Source organism: Cyrtonyx montezumae, unplaced genomic scaffold (assembly GCF_038088225.1).
Source record: "Cyrtonyx montezumae isolate F1298 unplaced genomic scaffold, pur_monq_1.0 scaffold_3, whole genome shotgun sequence".
NCBI classification, from domain to species: Eukaryota; Metazoa; Chordata; class Aves; order Galliformes; family Odontophoridae; genus Cyrtonyx; species Cyrtonyx montezumae.
This window is the reverse complement of record NW_027072034.1, coordinates 160,174,769-160,197,098: the sequence shown is the minus strand read 5'-3', so window position 1 is coordinate 160,197,098 and position 22,330 is coordinate 160,174,769. Positions and strand designations below refer to the sequence as shown.

The following is a 22,330-nucleotide window of genomic DNA, read 5'->3' as shown; positions in this document are numbered from 1 at the left end:
ATCTCTAAAATCAATGATATCAAAGGCTTTGATCACCTTCATCTGAGTGTGTAGGGCACAGAGATGCCCACAGATCCCTGAAAAGCTATCCATGAACTATTAGCCCATGGGGACAGGTGAAAGAGGTATATGACTTGTATGTGCTGAAGGGATCATATTGGTGATAAGGTTTGCCTGATGTTGAGCTAAGATGTTCCTCACTGTAATGCACATTACAGTCGTTCACATAAAAAAGGATAGATGATCTGAAATTAAGCTGAAACTGCCCCATCCTATCCTTTCTCTGGACAGATGGTCATTTTCAGCCAAGTATTAATAGATCTCCCATTACCAAACAGATCCATCTCCTGGGCTTTTCTGCCAGGACACCATACCAGTTAATCCCAGGGTGGTCCTGGAGACAACTGGAGGTTCATCCTATCAGCTGTGCATGTCCAGCCCTATACAGGCAAGACCATACTGCATGCATCTGCAGAGTAGGACTTTGTCTGTTTTGTCTCCCTCTCTCTGTTGGGCAATGTAAAGGGACAGAAATAGAGCTGGTTGTTTTACTATTAGCTGCAATCATGAGTTTTACCCATTAATGTGTTCATGAGGCCCTGGGCAGAAATAGTCTGTAATAGTTTGTGTGTTTGGTCTCAGAGATGCAATTTTTGGCTGGTAGAAAGACTTACTAGAAGTTGTAAAGGGCATGAGGGAGACGGCATCAGCCTGAAAAGATTGTCTGCCTTCTTCCAGCATTTAGAAATGTGTTCTTTGATAGGTGGTGGTCACCAATGGGGCCACGTGTGTTTGGTTTTTCCCTAACCTACTCACTGGGAGCCTTGGACCATCTCACCCCTGAGTTACAGACTCATGTGGGGGATCTCATGTAGGAGCCCTTGTTGGAAATCCCATATCTGTGTCCTTTCTACCTCAAAGGAAAGGAATTTAGCACTGGGTTCATTCTGTGCAGTGGGAGAGGTGAAGACATTATCTCCCATGATAGAAAAGATCAAAAGCAAGCAGCCAGGCATCTGTAATTACCTGTTGTAAGAGAAGGTGTCACCAGGAAGGACTCTGATGATGTCATCCATGTGGTCATGCTCTGGGTTTTGTTGGGCATTTCTTCCTGGTTTTCACTATCCCTTTCAGGGTATTTTTGAGGCTGAAAATACCCCTGCAGCTGCCTCTTAAGTTCAGTTGCTTCCAGGCCTGTGGATTTAATTGCTGGGTCAGTGAAGATGAAATCTGGCACCATAGTTTGACAGCTGAGATCTCCTGCTCAGGAAAATAGTTGTAGTTCAACAAAACTGCTGTAATTGTGGGAGAAAAGTCGCAACTCAATGTTGCATCTGCAAAAATTCACAGGCCACAGGTATGGGGTCAAGCTAGGAAACCATTTTTCAAATCATATATGCCCTAGAGAAGGGTAAGAACTTATGGACAGATCATACTGTCTCCTGTCTTATCAAGGAATCTTGGAGTATGCTAAACTTATTCATAATAAAGGTTGGTTTTAGAGGAAGCAGTTCCCTAGGAGTGTGGTGGAACTCATTGGTACCTCCATGGCTGCATGAACATGTTCACAGTGTCACTTGGGATGGAGTTCTGATCAAAGCTATAATTAGTTTTGGCTGTATGTATGTATAGGGTTGGAAGTTACAGGATGGTAGATCTGATGGAGCCTGGCTGTGCAAAGCTGACACAGAAACATGTTTTAAAGCAATGTGGGCCAACAGGCTTAATCTATTCCATATCAATTCTGAAGCATGTCCACTTTGGTTTTGATCTGGCTTTGCAAATTTACTGCTATTTCTAAAATGATGCCTTGAACATGAGTTGGAGACAGGACCATGTGCTTCTGGCTGAGCATCTGGATAACATGCAGAGCCCTTGGGTAATATCTGAGTTATGAATGCAAAACATTTCAGCAAGGGTTTTTTGTAGGAGCACGAAGGCTTCTGTGTCCAAGAGCATTCAGCACGCAGGATTCATTTGCCCTGATTTATTACAGCAGCAAGGAGAGGCCAATGCAAGGGCAATATCCTTTGGATGGGGCCATGAGTAACACCAGGGAGAGACCATCTCTACCCTGATAGATTGGCTTTCTAAATACAGAGCAGGAGGGGTGGGAAGCAGAGCTTGGAAAGGACTATATTGTTCCTAATGTAATTGGGAGTGTCCCATGCCAAGGGAGTCTCCAGCTGCTCCATGTGTCTGTGATTACACTGGCTCAGTACAACCAGAGAGAGGCTGCTGCCAAGCAGCTCAACTATTTGCTTCTTGATCTGCCTCTCTGTTTAGTAAGTCCCTGGCTTTGTGAAATGCTCAGCTTTCATATACTATGACACTATGTGCTACGAAGGCTTAAAAAATGTAAAAATAACAGTTATGGAGGAAAAATTAAAGCAAATCCATTCCTGGGGAAGATGTATTCATTTTAGAGGCAAGTTGCTGCTTCTCCTTTGATTATGCCTGTTTCAAGCACCGAACAGTTAGGACAAGACTAACTTCAGTGGCTGCAGAGAAGAGTGTCTCGTGCTGTCTGAGTCAGTAATGTCCTCATCTTACAAAGCCCAGAAACATCCCAAGATGACATACAGAGATTAAGATACGTATGCGCATACCTTGTCTGGGGTTGGATGCATCACCTTAGGCACTGCCCACCCACGAAATGGCTCTTCTAAATGTCAGTTAATTCAGCACAGAGGATGAACCCTTGACTAAATGCTGGAGTTGGAGTCGATGATCATTATAGGTCCCTTCCAACTCAGGATATTCTATGATTCTATGACTCTGAATGTGGGGTCTCCTATTTATCAGCAGATTAACCATTCAGGCTACATGGACCATAAGAAATAGGTCTCCATAGCAGAAGATGGAATGTTGTATTCTGTCTTGCAGTATAGAATGCAAGTTGGTGACCTCTTGGTGTCCCTCTTAACCCTGTTTTTTGATATTTCCCTAAGAAATAGCCCCCCTAAAAGCCAGGACCTTCAAACATCCAGTGCTCCAGGGTCATTTTCTGTGTTGAAACTCAAAACAAGTCATTTACTCTTAATGACATCTTTTCACTCAGTCTGGGGGTAAGGAGAAACATCCTTTAAACCACTGCACATTCCCATGTATTTCTATATGGACTTACCCACAAGCATCCTTCCCAGCTCGTCTCCACAATCTGCAAACAGAAGACAGGGCAGAGTTTGTTTGCCACTTCTTGTTCTTTTTATTTTTATCTTTTGGACAATAGGAAGATATTTTTTTTAATGAAATGATTATTTTCATAGGCAGCACATGCTATCATGGGTTATATTCTGTTTCAAACCCTCAACACTTAAAAACCCTTAAATGTTTAAGTGTTTAAACCCTTAAAACACTCAAATGTTTCCTAATGTGTCTAGGCAGAAACAAGTGTGACTCTGTCTTAATCATCTTGGCAAGTGCAGTGGTGACCTCCTATCCACTTTGGCCATAGGAATGCTCTAGGGAACTGGGCAGCTCTGCTGAACCTTTGCAGGGCAAAGAAACAACAACCACAAAAGCAAAGAACCTTTGTGATGTGGGGATTTGGGGTTAAAGAATCCCCAACTATGGTTTTCCCCACTATTGTTTTGTTGCCCTTGTGGTCCTGGTTGACAGATATGGAACAGGCTGTCCAGGGAGCTGGTGGAGTCACTGTCCCTGGAGGTGTTCAAGAAACATGAAGATGTGGCACTGAGGAACATGGTTAGTGGGCAATATTGGTGGACAGTTAGACCGGATGATCTTCGAAGTGTTTTCCAACATTAATGATTCTGTGATTCTTCTTTCACTGAATAGGTGTCAAGAAGTGTCATGAAATAGAGTGGAATTAAAGTGTTGTTATCAGACTTTAAAACACAGCTCCAAACATTCCACTGTGACCCAGTGCCTTTCACCAATCAGTGGGGAAATGGAGATGTGCGGAGAGGAAAGCTTTGATGACAAAACCACCAGGGAAGAAATGAGAAGACAAAGGGTTTAAAGGGAAAGAATTAAAAGTGAGAGTAGGGGGTCAGGGCTACAGCAGAGACTCTGTGGCCCAGATGCCCACACGCATCTCCAAGTGTAGCAAGGTGACGCATCTCTGCTCACTGCTAATGGGGTGATATTTGCTGTGTCGAGTGAGCATGTGTTACCACTCAAATTACTCCAATTTAGTTGCTGCCAGCAGTCAGAGCGGTGGATCCAAGCAGCTCACCAGCTGACTTACCGCAATGGCCTCTCATTTCGCTCCTGACCACCTCCTTCACCTCTTCCTCCTGTGCAACAGGGAGAAAGAAGTGATTAATAGAGATTTTTCTATCCTTGCTCCATCTCCCTCAGCTTTTTCTTTCCTATTCTGCTAGTGCAGCCTTGCCTTGAACACTCTGTGCCGTTTTGGGTACCACAATATAAGAAAGACATAAAGCAATTGGAGAGCATCCAAAGGGGGGATATGAAGATAGGGAAGGCTCTGGAGGGCACGATGTGTAAGAAGTGGCTGAGGACACTTGGTTTGTTTGGCCCAGAGCAGAGGAGGCTGAGGGGGGCCTCACGGTGGTCTACAATCACCTCATGGTGGCCTACAACCCTTTAATGGTGGCTTTACAGCCTCCTCATGTTAAGAAAAGATTTTGCATCAGAGAGTGGTTGGCATGGAACAGGCTGCTCAGGGTAGTGGGCCCAGCACCTAAATGCTAGAGCTCAAGTTGTGCTTGGACACCACTCTCAGACATAGGGTTTGGGTGGTCTTGTGTGGAACCATGGGTTGGACTCAGTGATCCTTGTGCATCCCTTCCAAGTGGGGATATTCTATGGTTATGTCCCAGCCAGACTTCACTTCATAGAATCATAGAGTTGTTAAGGCTGAAAGGGACCATTAAGATAATCTAGTCCAACCATCAATTCATTGCCACCATGCCCCACTGATGGCCTCTGAGATGTTAGCTTTTTTTGGCCAAGATCTGAGACATACAGTTGGTGTCATAAGGACTGGGCTCAAGATTTGTGTCCTATTGGGAAAAAAATGTCTTTCTTTGCAAAATTTTGGCCATCCTGTTAGTGACTATTTCTTTCCTGCCCTGATGACCTGGCATCTCCAGCCACGAGGAGCATGGGACATCTCAAACCCGGGCTGGTTTTCCGGTGAGCATCCCCACCCTTTTGACACTGGAGCCATGGTCTCTCAGATGTCTTTCACCTCTGAGAAACTTCATCAGCTCACCTACACCCATGCAAAGTTAATCACACTGCAGACTTAATCAGCAGAGATTGTAGCACTAGGTTTAGGTGAAATGTAACTTCACTTGAATTTGTTCTTCTCTTTCTCTTTGCTATATAACAATGTTCCCCACAGAATGAGACAGCTGGTCACTTGCATTTTGATTCTATCCCCTGCTCTTAGGCTAAGGGTTAGGGTTAGGGGATAGGATGAGGGAAAATGGTTCCAAACAGAAAAAGGGAGATTTAGCTTGGATAGAAGGGAAAAGTTGTTTACAATAAGGGTGGTGAGGCATTGGAACATGTTGCCCATAGGAATAGTGGATGCCCCATCCTTAGAGACATTCAAGGTCAGGCTGGACCAGGCTCTCAGCACCCGATCAAGCTGTAGATGTCTCTCTTCGCTGCAGAAGAGCTGGACTAGGCAGCCTTAAAAAGTCCCTTCCAACTCAAATGGTTCTATGACTAGATGAGTTTAAGTTGTGCATCCTCCACGTCCAGTGGTAGACATCCCAATGGAACTTGGCATGGTATGATCACTGCCTTATAAGGATGACAAGTCTTGGGGCATTTACTGTGTAGAAAGCTTGGCTTAATTCAGTATCCCATGCATAGAGCACTCTTGCTCTTAACACCCATTCTGAAACTAGCACTGCCAGGCAGCTATGTGTTGAAAAGATGAAAATACAGTGTTGTATTAATCCTATCTGCCAAGCACAAGTTTGAAACATCACAGTTAAGGATGGAAGAGGAGAAATGTGCCCCAAACTCTGGGTCAGTGTTTGTACTCACAGTGTGCTGCCCAGCACATTGCTCCTGTCTCAGCCCATGCACATCTGACATCTCTGGGCAATGGCCAACACTCATTTCCTAGATATTCTCTGAATTAATTTGTTTCTCATCATTTCCCTCCTCCCTTACACCTCTTAGGGGCATTTTGCCCTATTTTCTCTATTCATGCCTGTGTAAGAGAATGTCATCTTAGACTAAAGTACTCACAGAAAGACCAGGATCTCCCTTTTCTCCTTTCTGGCCAGCTGGACCATTTTCACCCTGTTAAAAACACTTAGGTCATTATAAAAGCTCAGTAGAATGAACATTAAATGCTTCAAGAATAAGTGCACCTTAGAGAGGAAAGGATGCTCTAGAAATGGAGATGGGGAAAAGTATTCACGTGTTTTCCCATAAATTCAAGGGGTATCAGTGAGCAGCTCACTGAGCAGGAAGGAGCATCCTTATATGCATGCAGGGAAACAAAGTGTATGTCAGAGGGCTGGTGCAGGCTCTCAGGTGTTTTAGGCTCATTTTTGCTGCTAAGAGTAGTTGATTAAAAATACTTAAAAATATTAGATGAAAAGGAGCACAGATGCTATGCCACCTCTTAATCCAGAACATGGGATGCAGGTTGGTATCTTGAGATTAAGCCCAGTATATGATGTTTTCCCAAAGAAGCCTAATATAAAATAACTGGCAGCCCAATGGACTCATGGAAGTTATCCCAACTGGAGAGATCTTCAAGCGGATATACAGACAGCATTGTCTGTGCTCTTGCTGTTGCATGATTTGGAGAGCCAAGAAATTCCACACAGAAGAGTTAGAATTCATCCTGTCCTTATGCAGAGCTGGAGGGTAGTGAGGAGCCTGACTAGGACATGAGGATGGCTTGTCCTCATACTGACCATTATTCCTTTTTGCCCGTCCATGCCTGGAGGACCTCTAAGGCAGAGCTGAGGTCTTCCTCTTCTCCCTCGTGGACCCTAGAGAAGATGAAAAGAGCTTCATTAGCAGCACTGAGGCAACATCTGGAGGCAATCTCTGGAGATCCTTCATGACACAACTTGGGGTATTTACCCTAAAGCTCAACGTGGGCATCAGTAGAAGAAGACGGGACATAAAGAACTACTTCTACATGAAGTAGAAGATCAGACATGATTTAGTGGTAGGTCGTTAAATTTAGAGTAGTATGGTTTGGTTGTGGTTGGACTTTATGATCTCAAAGGTCTTTTTCAACCTGAGCAATTCTATGATTCTGTGATTTTAAGACACTCAGAGCCCTCTGGATTGCCAAACAGATCAGATGTGATGAGACAGAACCGTGGACTTCGCACCATCTTCCCCATGTGGGCAACCACACGAATCTGCTTATGGTCCTACCCTTCAGATAGGGCAAATGCTATGGGGCAGAAGTTTTCTTTCTTCAGCTCTTTATTTGGTACTAAGAAGCAGAGTCTCAGCAGGAGAAGGACTTGCAGAATGAGACAACACCCTCCCACATTAGAAATGGTACAAACCCAGGGACTTTCTCCTTTAATTTACGGAAAAGACAAGTAGCAGTGTGGGTGTAGAAAGCAGCTTCTCACAGCCTCTCATTAATCAATGTCTAAATTAAAGTCATTTATTATCTCATACATGACTTTTTGAGCATGTAGTGCTTGTAAATGCTAATCTAAAAACTTCCAGCCTTTTTAAACATACATGAGTATATACATTGTACTTTCAGCTCCTTCCTCCCTTGTGTGATTCTTTTGATACATTTTTCATTGCAAGATGCAGCCTGGGGAGTGAGGAACAAAAGAACAATGGTCTGTGGCTGCATCTGGTCCATGCTGTAGTGCTCTAGAAGGGGGTTTCTACACCTTGCCCACCTTGGGGGCAGTCCTTCCAATAATCACCCATGGTTTCGTGATGAGACACGGGGTAGGATCCAGCTATAGCTGCTGAGCAATGCTGGAATCCCAAAACCTCCTCTGTACTCTTGTACCATGGAGCAGATTGCTCTGAGTCAAGCCTTTATTTGATGTCACAGGACACAATACAGACATTCAACCTGATTATCGCTGCAATTCGGACCTTGCTTCACCACCTTCCTCAGTTCTTCCCTAGGACTTAAACCCCAGTGTTGGGTATTCCTTTGGCTCCAAACTTTCTCAACACTTGAAGTTTTTTGGTTAATAATCAACAAATCTACACAGATACCTTTACATCAGCTCTCTGCTAGGCTCTGTAGAACTGGGAGACTTCTGGTCTGTCCCAGAAGAGCTCATGTAGTCACAGAATTGTTTGAGTTGGAAGGGACTTTTAAAGGCCATCTGATCCAACTCCCCTGCAATAAATAGGGACATCTACAGTTCAGTCAGTTGCTCAGACCACTGTCTACCCTGACCTTGGATGTCTCCAGGGACAAGACATCCACCATGTCTCTGGGCAACCTGTGCCAGTGCTTCACTACCCTTATTGTAAGACTGGTAATGAATTTAGTTGTTCTGATGTGGTCCAGACTCATTTGGACTTCATATAAATTGGATCTGAACAATCCAAAGTTCTACCTTTGTCCACAAGAACATTTTTCACTGGTGTACATTTACTAGTGCAAACCTGTAATGTCAGATGTAGCTGCAAATCAACATTAAACACGTTTTTTAACTTGGCACAGGACCATGATGCAGTGGTCATGAGAGTTTGGATTATTTGTCTGGAAAAAAAAATATGCAGTACATAGCGGATTAAGGTCAGAGTTTCTACTTTTTTTCCTCATTTCCAAACTACAGTGGAATCTACTCCCATCTGACAGCAAACTCAAGTATTTTTTGTCACTTGGGGATATGGTTTAGTGGGCCTGGGGGTGATGGGTTGATGGTTGGACTTGATGACTTTTGAGGTCTTTTCCAGCCTTAATGATTCTACGATTTTACAGACAATATGTGTACATGTGTCCTCTACATACACATGCACACAAACAAGGATTAAATTCTTAGGTATATTTTTATAAGGACACATCTCTCAGCGGTGAGACATGTCACACCAAGTGAGGCTGGCACGAGTTAAAACAAGGCTATATCTGAGAAGATCTTTCAGGTAGTTACCCAACTTCAGCTTTTCTTTTGTTCTCTGCTCTTTCTTGTCACTGTATACATTCTTTTGTCCAAGCCTAAAACTCAGCCAATTCGATCTTGAAAAAGGTATTTCCACTTCCAGTCCTCTTTCACTTGAAAAGTTTTTCGTTACTTAATGGATGCTACCTAAGGGTGGGTGATTAGCATTAATCTCTAGTATTGTCCCTCTGCATTGTGTTGACAGCAGCAAGACACCCTTCATTACCATAGAATCTGGAGGCAGCATGTTCCTACTCATAAACAACATTAGCATGTCTCATTTCCAAGTCTTCTTATTACATTTCAAAAGATGCCCAGCATGTCTTACATGCAAGGACACTTATTAAGAGTGGGCTTCAATTGGGGTTTGAAAGCCACTAGCTCCTTCTGAAGCCTTGGCATCCTGCTCCCTAGATAATTAGCAACAGGAGGGGTGCACTTGATGCTACCTGGAAATTAGCATTTTTCCTTCCTTCGTTGAGAGGTAATAGGAGAAGAAAGGAAAAAAATACTTCTGGGGATAAATACACCAGGAGATGAAGTGTGTTGATTAAGATCCCACAAAATGATAGCAGATGTTGCAGCCATCCTCTCTCAGTCTGGGAGATCTCAGGTGCCAGTTTGTAGGTTGAGGATATGTACGGAATCATAGAATCATTGAGGTTGGAAAAGAACTCTAAGATCAAGTCCAACCATCGACCCACTCCCACCATGCCCACTAAACTATGTCCTCAAGTGCCACATCTCCACAGTTCTTGAACACCTCTAGGGACAATAACTCCACTACTTCCCTGGGCAGCCTGTATCTATGGTGACATGGGGGGACACATCTGGGGTTCTGTGTCACATGAGGGTGTGAATTGCAACCACTTGGATGGCAATTGGAGAAAAGACTTCTAGCAGAGCTCCCTATGGAAGACAAATCCAGGGCAGCATCTTATTTCCTCCTGCTCTTGCTGCATGTAGATCCTTGCTAGAGTTGTTCTGTAAGCACTGGTATATGGGTTTCTAGAGAATAGAGTTGTCATGACATTGTTTGCCCACATAAGAGGCCCAGACCTGGCTGCATGGGAGCAGAGGACTTTTCTTTAGATAGATGTATAGTATTACTAGACAGGTAAGGAGGAAACTGATCTCCTGGAAGCCACCTTATTAGAATATGATTCACTCTTTCCTCACACTGAATTCCATCTCAGTTTACAGCATGCTAAGGACCACTTGCTGCTCACCTGTGGCCCTGGTTTGCCTTGGGGCCCTTGAGGTCCATCTGGTCCTGCAGCCCCAGCCTTTCCAGGCCATCCTCTTTGTCCTTTGAAGCCTCCCAAACCGGGAACTCCTTTTGACCCCTAAGAATCAGCAAGAGAGAGCAGTTCAGAGATTTAATCCAGCACAGGTAGTTTTAGAGACAGGCCAATCAGATATTACTCAAATATTTTCATGGGCCTTGGCAATACAGTGAGATCCTTTAGTTTTGTTTTTCATTTCTACTCTTCCAGAAAGCACCTCACTGCTTGGGAACATGGATGTCCCTCCCCTCTAGAATGTTGCCCAACAACTTCTAATGCCCAACTCTCTTTAAAAATGTAATGTCTTTTCCCACTCCAGAGCATCTTGGAGGCAGTAGTGTTATCTGTTTTTGCTCCCTTGCAGCATGCCCAGCCCCCTGTGTACAGTGGTGTTAAAATCATAGAACAGCAGAATGTCTCGAGTTGGAAAGGACTCATAAGGTTCATTAAGTCCAACTCACTGAGTTGAATAAACCCTGACAACTTATCCCACTTCAAAGGTTTAGATGGCTTTTCCTCATGCTAAGTGTGCACCCTCCTGGGGTTTCATGCATCAGCAGAATGTGAATTAAGGAAGACCTCCTTCTCCTGCCCTTTTCACCTGTGGTCCCCAGCCTTAATGCTCCAGACAGTTGACATTTGACCACTGAAAAGGGTACCTATGATGCATAAAGTGCATAATACTGTTAACTTGACCTGATGGATGTGGGATTCATCCTTTAATAAATGGCAGCTCGATGCAGTGTGGCGAGCACTAACCTTTTCTCCTTTCTCCCCAGGAATCCCAAAGGCACCGTTGTCACCTGGTGCTCCTTGTTCACCCTGGAGGGAGCCAAGATAAAATTACCACTGATGCAGACTAGGCATGGTTGCATTTTCTCAACGAACCATCTCTTCTTCACATTACGATGTTATTTACTAAATGTAACCCGTAAGAGTCTCTCAGCATGTGCACCAGTGGTACTCAAGGAGACTGAAAGTAATCTCGTTAAAAAGCCCCATTACTTCTTATGCAATAGTTCACGAGAAGCATCTGGGCTGGGGTGGATGAACTTGACTGAGTCAAGTGAAGAGGTCACTAAACCCAGATATCCAAAAATATGTTGGGCTATAGAATTAAATACAGAATAGCCCTATTTGTGCTCTCAAAAAGAAATAGGCAAATACAGAAGTTGTTTCCCAAAGGTTTTAGGCAACTTCCAATTTGCAGGCAGATGTGCAGTTTAGATATTCACCTTTGGTCCAAATGGTCCATCTGATCCTGGGATTCCTGGTTTTCCAGTACTGCCAATTTCTCCCTATGGATGCAAAAGCAGTGAACGAGCTATAAGCAGTCACAACCTCTAAAATACTGGGAAAACTAGCTCCAAAATGGCAAGATGAGTAAGTGATGCTGTGGAGGGTATGAAACCCTACATACAGGAAAATTCCCACCTCAGACTGATGTAGATTTTAGACTGCCCTGACTTCATAACCACTTACATAAAAGTAGGTGGGAAATTCACTGAACAGTACTTAATTTACCCAATAGGCCAAGGCAGATGAAGGAAAATATTAATAATAAAAATATACCCCATTGGTTCAGCTGTCAAGTGCTCCCTTACACCTTATCAAGCTTTTCAAAACCCTTCATAAAAAGACCATTAAGGGCCATTATCCCTGTTTATAGAGAAAAGACCATTGGTGCTGGTAATCAGAGAGATGTCCCTGGCAGAAATTGCAAATCAAGTCCAGGCAGCTTCTAAGCCACAGACCAGAAGGATATTTGGGAAGGTGTTCAGGTGGTAAAAAAAAAAGTGTCAATCCCCAGATTGTGATCACATATCTCTATGCTGCAGTCTGTGGCTTCAAGCCATAAAGTCACAGAATTATTAAGGTTGGAAAAGACCACTAAGATCATCTGGTCCATCACCACTGTGGGGAGGCTCTTTTGCATAAGCTAGTGTGGTTTCTTCAAGCATGGTGTTACCCTTGGGGTGAGTAAGAAATAGGAATCACTGCTGGAATTGAGGCAAACAGAGCAGGAGATAGAGCTAGGCTGAGCTCACCTTGATGCCCTTGGCTCCTGGAGCACCAATGCGTCCTGGCAGCCCACGTAACCCCTGGGGAGAAAGCAAATCATGAGAAGTGATGTTGTATCAAGGTGAAGGCAAGTAGGATGAAAACTGCTTGTGCACCTGGTTATCCCTAATGCAAGAACGTTCCTGATCCACAGAACCCTCCCCCATATACTCCACCCATCCTGGAGTCTGTGTTATCTTCTCCACTTGTCCCAACCTTTGTTTCACAGAATGATAGAGTGGTTGAGATTAGGAGGGGCCTCTAGAGGTCATTTTGTACAACCACTCTGCTCAAGCAAGGCCATAAAGAGGTGACTGTCCAGGACAACATACAGACAGCTTTTTGAATGTGGAGATTTCATGGGATATTGTCTAGCCCCTACCTTTGTTCCTTTCTGCCCAATGTCACCAGTGATCCCAGGATCACCTTTTTCTCCCTAAATATAAAATAAAATAGATAAAATAAAAGAAAATAAAATAAACATAATACACATGCTGACAAGTTAAGAATACAGCCCTGGTGATAGCATTATTTTGCATTTTTATTGTCCTTTTAAGCAGTGGGGATTCCTGGAAAATTTGTAGATCATAGAATCATAGAATCACTGGATGATTTGGGGCGGAAGGGACCTTTAAATGTCATCTACTTCAACATTCCTGCCATGGATATGGACATTTTTCACTAGATCAGGTTTCTGAAAACCCCATCCATCATAATTTCCAGTGATGGAGAATCCACAGCTTTTCTGGTTAACATATTCCAGGGTCTCACCACCCCTATTATAGAAAATTTCTTCCTTAGATCCAGTCGAAATTCCTTTTTTTCTGTTTGAAACCTTTGTCCCTTGTCCTGTCACCACAGGCCCCAGTAAAAATTCTTCCTCTGTCTTTCTTTATCAGCCCCTGTTATATATTGAAAGACTGGAAGAAGTTCTTCATGGAGGCCTCTTTTCTCCAGCTTAAACAACCCCAGCTCTCAAGTGACAAAGGAAAACTCATGGTGAATCACAGGGGAGAAATTAAACTCTACCACTAGATATACACACACACATTCTCTGCTGGCATCTAGAGAGGTCTCCTCCTAAAAACTGGGCCAGAATGTACATTAGAGCCTTCTCTAGAAGGTTTAGGTAGAAATTTCATCTCTCCTTTGGAAAGAGTCACCCTTAATTCTTGTTCCCAATTCCAGTAATAGGAAACAGAGGGTGTAGGAGGATAAATGAACTCAGGTTTGAGAAAGCCAAGGAGGCTCTTTCTGCCTTCCAAACTAACCATGTCCTTTCCTGCTACTCACTGGCATCCCCTTCTGTCCCTGAAGACCTCTGTCACCTTTGGCTCCCTTCATTCCGTTCCTCCCATGGAGGCCTGCTGTACCCTGCCAAAGAGGAGCACAATGAATTTCTGCATTAGTTTTTGCAAGGAGATCACAGAATACAGTCATCAGGATGGAAACTCAATCGTAAAAGCCTGAGTAGCACGTTCCAAAAGTCAGAGATCAGAAGCCAACCTAATACTAGCAGTGAGAGATGACGCTTTGGTTAACAATCATTCCCTATGGATTTGGCAAACACCAGCAAGTTCAACCCAGAAGTTGGCTTTGTTTATAATCACAGCTTGGGAAAATGAGTAACACAGTGTTTGAAGAGTAGTTCTGGGGAAGAAAGTTGGGATGGCGATGGTTGCAGTTGCAAATAGGAGAAGAAATACTAAACAAGCAGAATCACGCTGTGCGAGTTGCTCTGTTGGGTTGTTCACAATCCTGGGCACTGGGTCAGCAGCTCAGTTTCAGATCTATTCAGTCAAGGGAAGAAGTGCTCAATTTGTGAACAGCTACTCTGCTTGCTGAGTGCAGATCCATGCACGGGATTGTTCACTGTTTCAGTGCAGTGAACATTTCCTATCTGGGAATAGAAGAAATTCTCATCCCTCCCAAACACATGGACAATATAGGACAGAGGTACTCCTCCATGAAGACACCACAGCATTGCAATTTGGAGGTCCATGAGCCATTCTGCAGCTTAGCTCAGCCTGGGACATATGATATTTCTTGAAATCCCTCTCCAAGCCTGAATGTTCTCTATCTTCTGGAGTAAAGGGAGTATTTGAGAACAGACCATGTGCTCCTCCATGGCTGCTGGTCACGTTGGATGGGGTAAAGTCCATGCTTCTCAAGCCCTGCCTGCATGATCAAGCCTGAATATCTCATGCATGATCTTTATTTACAGGTAACTATTTATTGAAACAATCAATATGAAGCTCTTGCTGAGGAAGTAAATGGACTATAAAAAGCACAACTAATTAGAATTTCTGTTTGCTAGGACAGATTGTATGTTTGGAGGGTAATAAACCTTTTGGTTCAATGGTTAAATCTCAAGAGCCCAGGATACCTTCAATTGCCTGGCATTTTTCAGATTGCTCTGAACTAGGTACAGATCCATCTGGCTAGGGATTTATACATACACACCTGTACCCAAGGGGATGGACTAAATCTTATTCTTCAACACTGCCTGGTCCTGGAGGAACTTGACAATAGTTAGCAACTTCCCAATTAGCTCTAACAGCCCCCTCAGCACCTGAATTTATTCACCCATAGGGGCTTCTGTGTTAAAATGAGACCTTTCTGTCTTTTCTTGTGCTTCCCCCACCTTCCTGTCTCCAACTCATAGCTCTCCTGTAAGCCTTAGACTGCAAAGTGCTTCTTGTCTTGAACCTGAAGGGAGCCCAGATGGCTTTAGGAAGAGTAAAGCTCAGAGTACGTGCTGTTAAGTAGAAGGATAGATGTTCTCAGGTATGCCTACTCAGTACTCCAGCAAATCATAGAACCATAGAGTCATTTAAGTTGGAAAAGACCTATAAGATAATCATATCCTACCATCAACCCAACCCATGCCCACCATGCCCACTAAGCCATGTCTTTCAGTGCCAAATCTCCACATTTCTTGAACACCTTCAGGAATGGTAATTCTCCCACCTCCCTGGGCAGCCTGTTCCAATGCATTACCTCTCTTTCAGAGAAAAAAGAGCTCCTAATAACCAATCTGAACCTCCCCTGGCACAACTTGAGGCCAGAATCATATAGATTGGAAAAGACCTTTAAAGTGATCAAATTTAACCAAATTTGAATAATATTTTTACCTCAGCTTTATCTCACCACAGGTGGATTTCTATCTATTACAGACTGAAGAGACTTTGTAATATGTAGTAGATTTGAAGTCAGGCTTAAACATGACCTGATGTTTTTCAAGGCTGTTTATATATGTTTATATAGGGAAAGAAAATGAAGGCTGGAAGAGTCAAGAAGGAAGAGGATTTAAAAAAAGGAGAAGAAAATGTTCATGCACTGAGCAAGGGAAAGAAGGTGAATGGAAATTTGTTCCCTGAGATTTACATTCTATGTTTTGCCAGGGCAAATAAAGGCTGGGCAATAAAAGCTAGTAAAATAGCAGCTTAAAGTCAATTACTGTTGGACTACTGGAAATGGCTTTTGCTATTTGGTTCTGTTATTAAAGTGTTGCTGTAACAGGCTTCATTTAACTGTAAGGACACCAGTTTGCACGAAGGCACAGCAATGCAGAAGCTTAGTCATAAGTCCTGACGCAAAGATGACTTTGAGCTGAGATTCTCTGCACAAATTCCTGCAAAGATTTGGGCTGGAGCCAGGGAGGAGTTTGTGTCATCACCAGGCTCATCGTCTCCATTCAGATGAGGAGCTGGGAAATTAGCTGGGTCACCCTGAGAAAGCATCACATCCATCTGCAGGAGTGCATTGCAAACCCTCAAAAAATCAGTCCAAAGAAGCAGGGAAGACACATTAAAGGACTAATGCATTTCCAAATCATGGTATAGGCCAGCCATGTCCAACCTGGGCACAGGGGAGGCAGTGCTGTGCAGTACAGACTCAAGTGATGACAAATAATTGTATGCATTTTGACACACTGGCTAAACACAGCGAGGAATGCACAGCTGTTCTTGCCATTTTGATAAAAGAGTTTGAACACAGGTTTCAAGATTGCAAAATAAATCATAAGTTTTGACACCATTTCAGTCAATATCAATACAAGACCTGCAAGTTTTCACATTGAGCATATAGAGTTGTAATCAGATATTCAACTCAAAAAATCTGCTCATGTCTCTTTACCGGATTTCCATTATCCCTCTCTTACCAGAGCAAAACATCCCTCGCTTCACAGTCACACCTTATTCACGTGCATACTGCCAATAAGCAATGAGATTTGTGAAGTACTGTCAAGGATGGAGTGCAGGAAAAGTAAAATTTCATCAAAAATCTCTGATGAAAACCTTGAGAGCTCACTAAGAATGGCTGCCACTCAACCAGACTGATGAGTTACTTTCACAAAATCAAGGTCAAATATTCCACTAGTTGCTTTTTGTTCCTCTTTTTTTTTTTTTTTTTAAAGTTTTAAGAATAATATTAAAAATTCAAATTTTTTGTTACTTATATATCATGATAATATATAATTTAACTAGGGTTGCTCTGAAAGCAATGCCTCCTGTTTTATTAAGTTTGTCCATAATGTCAGAGATGGATGTTGGTGGTATGGCAGTAGAGGTAGAACCTTCCCACCAATATCCTATTACAGTTTGTTGCTGTGTGACAGATAGCAGCAGAGGGACACGATATGAAAGAATGTCATCTGATGTGGAAGTGCATATGAAGCAAAGGTGTGTCCCTGAATTAATCTGTGAAAAAAATGCACCTATTGGTATTCACTGACACTTGCTGAACGTTTCTGGAGGCCAAACAGTGGATATTTACAATGAGACAGTGTGTGGTGCATTTTAACAGTGGCAGTAGAGGGTCACCTCTTCTGGTGTAGATTTTTATGAACATAGCACGCAGGCTCTTCTTGTTCACCAATGGTAAAAATACTTAGCTGATGGCGGTGACTATGTTGAAAAACAATGTTTTGTAGCTGAGAGTTTGCTCAATTGAACAGTGTTATTCCGCCCTCTGTACCTGTTGTAGTCTCCATGGAAATAAACAGGAGGCATTACTTTTGGAGCAGTGTATGGGGCCCAAGACAGTTCCTATTCACTCAATGCAGTCCATGCAAGCCAAAAGGTTGGAGACTGGTAGCTTAAGCTGTTATCTTTGCTAAAATCTTTCTCATCTCCTGTGCTTCAGTGCTCAATATTTGATGTGATGATGCATCTGAAGGAGCAGGGAGTCTCAACCTGAAAGTTTCAGCTGTGTTTTTATCACTCCCCTTCTGTGTCCTGTGTCTGGATGTCAAGTTAGGTGGGCAGAGATTTCCACCTATGACTAAAAGATCTGAATGACCAACTTCTTGAACACCTTGGACTTTTTGGAAATGCTTGTGGCACCCTCCTGGGCCAAAATAATGTCAGTTGGTGGCTTTTCCCACTGTAAATAGTCAGAGGCACCTCTTGTCAAGCCCAGGATGGACACTGACACTTCAGCTTTCTTCACCTCTGGCTTAAAGTGACCTGCTGCTCAGCAGGCAGGAGAACTGGATTTCCAAATGGGTTCATCTATTGGGCTTTCAAACAGGATCATGCAGCCAGTGGAGGAAGATAGGGCTCTCATGTTGGTTCCCTGAATAGCTCTTCAATAGCTCTATCTGCTTCATGAAGTCAAATCTGTGTTGGGTATTATCGAACCTATCATAGCCTTGAGTTAGAGGGCCTTGGTTATAGAAGCATTTAGATGAGGTGCTAAAGGATTTGATTTAGTAGTCCAGTGGGTAGGGATGGTGATAGGAGGATGGTTGGACTAGATGATCTTATAGGTCCTTTCCAACCTATGAACCTATGAACCTATAACGTAGTGATGAGGCTCTATGCACAAATTCCTGCAAAGGTTTGGGATGGAGCCTGGGAGGAATCTGTGTCATCAACCATTTGGCTTCCTCAGATACAGGGCAAGGATCCAAGGGCTGCTGGGCAACATAGAGCCCACTTCTCCAGAGAACATGAAGGACGTCTCTGGGACCCTAATTTGTAAATCTAGTGAGGAGGACTGCAAGCCAGGATGGAGAGGGACTAGGAACGCTCATAACTGTAGACTCTGGAAACACAGAATAGGGAGTAATAGCAAGGGACAGGGAGAAGGGTATTTGTAATAGAGATTTAGGGAGAATAATGGGTTTATCTGCCAGAATTTTAATGCAGAGGAGGAGCTGGAAGCCTTAATACATGATCAAGATTGTGCCTTAATAGGCATAACACAGACTAGAATATTAATATCAAAGGGTGAAGCAGAGCAAGAATATAAATGTAAAAGTTCAGTGCTTTTAGAAAAGGAAAAAGGAAGTGTCTTGAATACCAAGAATGCACTCATTTGCCTTGAGATTCACTTGTAAAGTCATCTAAATCCAATGAAATTATCTGGGCAATGATTATAGGGAAGGATACCAATGCTGTCACTTGGTTGGGAACTCCTACAGATCACCAAATCAAAAAAGTAAATGAATGAGACATTTTACAACCTGGTTTACAGGGGTGATTTGTGGCCATGCTGGAACTTTTGTCTCCTCAGATATCAGCCAGGAGGGAATTCAGGAGGACAGAAAGCAATCTGCAAGTTTTTGCAGTGAGTCGGTGGTAGTTTGTAGATAAGATGGATGAAATTAGAGGGGGCTGAAGGAAAATGAAGACAGCGAGCCATTACCTTTGAGGCTTTGCATAAAAGAGATTGGGTACAGGCAGAGTGGACCAAGTAGTGTCTGCCTTCAAGAAAAGGGAAAAAGAAGACTTGAGCAATGACAGATGAAGCAGCCTAACCTCCCTTTCCCTTAACTTGGGAGAAAACAATCAAAGGAGTTGTGAACACTTTGAAGATAAAGTGAGACATCGTCAACCCAGTTTTGTAGAGAACAAGTCACATCAGGATGTCATGTCCTACCACGGGTGTCTGAAATAGATGATATGAGTCACAGTCTGAGAGTACCCTAAAGCTATCTATTAAATAGTCTGAGTTCAGTGTGCTTGGATGCGGAAAGTGAACACGGCAGACATCTAACCTGAGGTCAGATGAATTTCATTCAGGCTGTCTTATATCATGGCTCCTCTGTCACAGCCCTGGTTTTGATGTGAGAGTTGCAATTTTAGAAATTTAATGAAAAAACAAAGCCAGGCATAGTGTTCTTAGTCCAGCTCCAAGCACAGAAGGGATATTGTTCCCTGCACCATCAAAATCCCCAGATATTTTCCAAAGAAGGATTATTTTGCTCTCCTCGGAAAATGTTTGACAAGGTACCCATTTCTGGTCATTAATTATATCATGAATGGATCCCTATGGGTGTTGGGAGAAAATTACACATCTCCCAACCACAGGTGGACAGTTGCTGGTCCGGATGGTGAATTCCCACTGAAATGCAATTGAGCTTCCTTTGCTGCTCCACCAACATCTTTATTCATCCCTGCACTACCAAATTTTAATGCTAACGGTTGTTACCTGTGAATTCAGATGCTTACAATGAAGCAGTTTCAAAAATGCACTTGATCCAAAGTCTACACATGATGAACATAGAATCATAGAACGGCTTGGTTTGGATGGGACCACGTAGATCATCTAGTTTCAATCCCCAGTGATGAGGGGTGCAGCATACTGATGTTTTGTGTCATCCTCATTGCCTTGGTAAAGTGCTCAACAGTTGCTTGCAGTCAAGCACAGGTTAAAATACTCAATTGAATGAGGGCATTTTTCTCTGTGAGCAACTACCAGTTTGGATCACGAGCTCTTGAATATTACACAACCATCACCAGTAATCAGCTGAGCAATGGCATCTGTCTGGAAATGCCCCTGGAAATGCTAAAGGCATTAAAAATAAGTAAATAAGACAAATTTTCATTGTGTCTCCTGCTGCAAAACACAATGTTCTATTACAACTTACCTTTGGCTTTGGTCCTTCTTGCCCATGGCTGAATTTCCAGCAAAACCTCTCTGAATGTGGTCTTTGTGGAAAAGCATTGAGCCAATATAACCTCACCTCCCACATGACCCATACATGTGGCCACAGGGGGAGTTGCCAGCCCTGCTATGTGCCCAAAGACAGAGAAACATGCTCCAACTCACAGCAGAGCCCAGCAGGCCTGGTTCTCCTGGCTCCCCCTGAAAGGAAAGTGATGATGAGTAACCATGGGAAAGTGCTGCATTTCCTCTGGAACTGAGGATCTCCATAGGACACAGCTACAGCAGCTGCAAGGGGCAGGTAGGGTCCCTTAAACATCTCAGATGGGCAGCTGAAAGGATCCCTAGGTCTCCATTGAGTCTAACTTAGACAGGAATTCATACCTTGCATGTAAATGCTGACATTTCAGCAAATTATTACTGACCGTCATAGCACAGGGAAGATGTCAGAGCACTCTCCTGCTTTGCAAAAAGGGAAGAACCTCTAGGGTTCTCCTGGAAAAGCATGGCTACTTCTGCTCTTTGGTAGCTCCACAACATTTCAATCAGCAGTTTTGAAGAGGGAATCATAGAATCAATCATAGAATGGTTTAGGTTAGAAGGGACCTTAAAGATCATGCATCTCCAAACCCCATGCTGTGGGCTGGCTGCCTCCAACCAGATCAGGGTGCCCAGAGCCCCATCCAACCTGGCCTTGAATGCCTGAAAGGATGTGGCACCTACAACTTCTTCGGGGATAGATTATATTATGAGAAAATGGTGAAAGGATTTCATATATCAGTTCATGTGTGATTTTACAGCTTAGTTCTTATAGAGGGTACCTTAACATAGGTGCTGGCTGTACTCACCTTCTGTCCCACTGGTCCTCTTGTTCCAAAAAGCCCCATGACTCCCTTGGAGCCAGCTTCACCTCTGATTCCCTATAATTATAGAGTACCTGTCAAATGCATTCTAAGTACATAGTGCCCTTGAAATGACCCCTCCTGAGGGAGAACCCTGTGAAGATGGACAATAAGAATCATCTGCACAGCAGACTTCATCTCCAAGGACCCCAATGATTTTTATGGCAGCCAGTGCCAGGGAAGGAAGCCACTAGCTACAGAAATCTCATTCTGAATGAGATTCCTGAAAGAGAACTAGTGCCCAGTGGTGAGGACTGAAGGAAAACAAGCAGAGAAGGGTCTCAAATAATTTAAAGAAGCTGCCTCTTTGCTAACACTGAGGTTCAAAATTCTAGTTGAATTGTTAGTGGTGGAGATACTACTCTGGTTCTCCATCTAAAGTCACTCAGATATTCAGCCAAAAGGTACTGTTGTTTTAGGAGATGCTTACATATTATTATGATTATTATTATTTAATAAGAGAGCTGTCTGACAGATACTGTGTGTGGGACTTAGTCTGACAGAAACACAAATATCACCCATGGGACCATTTCCATGTTGCTTTTAAAGTCACTGTGGACCTAATCAGGGATCCTGCTGTTGTAGATACATATATTTATTCTGCACTGTGTCAGACTTTTGGAACAAAACTCATTTAACATTGTACAAAAATAGGGATGATTGGTATATGGAGATTTAATTCATGACTCAGTCTGGGAGTGGGAGAATTATTTGATTCCTTCCAGTGGAGCGATAGGTTGAGACCTGATGCCTCCACAGATGTCAAGGATCAAGTCCAATCCATCCCTTCCATGGCCACTAAACATGTCCCTCAGTGCCACATCTCCACATTTCTCGAACACCTCCAGGGACAGTGAACCCACCACTTCCCTGGGCAGCCTGTTCCAATGCATTACCACTCTTTCTGAGCTTCAGGGTTTGAAGCAGCACGTCCAGCTCTTGGAGAGAGAAGGAGAAATGGGACTCTTTCAATGTTATGAGTCTCTGTCACACTGGGAGGTTCATACCTTTTCTCCTACAGGCCCATCCTCTCCCTTCTCGCCTTTGTCTCCATCAAAACCTGGCAGGCCTTGTTCACCCTGAATGATAAGACAGAAATTAGAGTGGTTGTGCC

The 22,330-nt window shown here is 43.3% G+C and overlaps 1 protein-coding gene across 1 annotated transcript in view; it reads right to left on the bottom strand.

The window, feature by feature from the left end:
* The window catches only part of LOC136053152 (collagen alpha-1(VII) chain-like), an 87,386-nt gene that overhangs the window by 4,266 nt on the left and 60,790 nt on the right, over positions 1-22,330 (bottom strand). Inside the window, exons 67-80 of the mRNA XM_065743817.1 lie at positions 22,224-22,295; positions 21,163-21,234; positions 20,480-20,515; positions 13,715-13,795; positions 12,804-12,857; positions 12,409-12,462; positions 11,596-11,658; positions 11,120-11,182; positions 10,304-10,420; positions 6,882-6,959; positions 6,202-6,255; positions 4,214-4,262; positions 3,128-3,160; positions 1,027-1,194 (exon numbers count right to left, since the gene is read on the bottom strand). Of these exons, the coding sequence (XP_065599889.1) occupies positions 1,027-1,194; positions 3,128-3,160; positions 4,214-4,262; positions 6,202-6,255; positions 6,882-6,959; positions 10,304-10,420; positions 11,120-11,182; positions 11,596-11,658; positions 12,409-12,462; positions 12,804-12,857; positions 13,715-13,795; positions 20,480-20,515; positions 21,163-21,234; positions 22,224-22,295 (994 nt within the window). The remainder of the gene's footprint in view (positions 1-1,026; positions 1,195-3,127; positions 3,161-4,213; positions 4,263-6,201; positions 6,256-6,881; positions 6,960-10,303; positions 10,421-11,119; positions 11,183-11,595; positions 11,659-12,408; positions 12,463-12,803; positions 12,858-13,714; positions 13,796-20,479; positions 20,516-21,162; positions 21,235-22,223; positions 22,296-22,330) is intronic.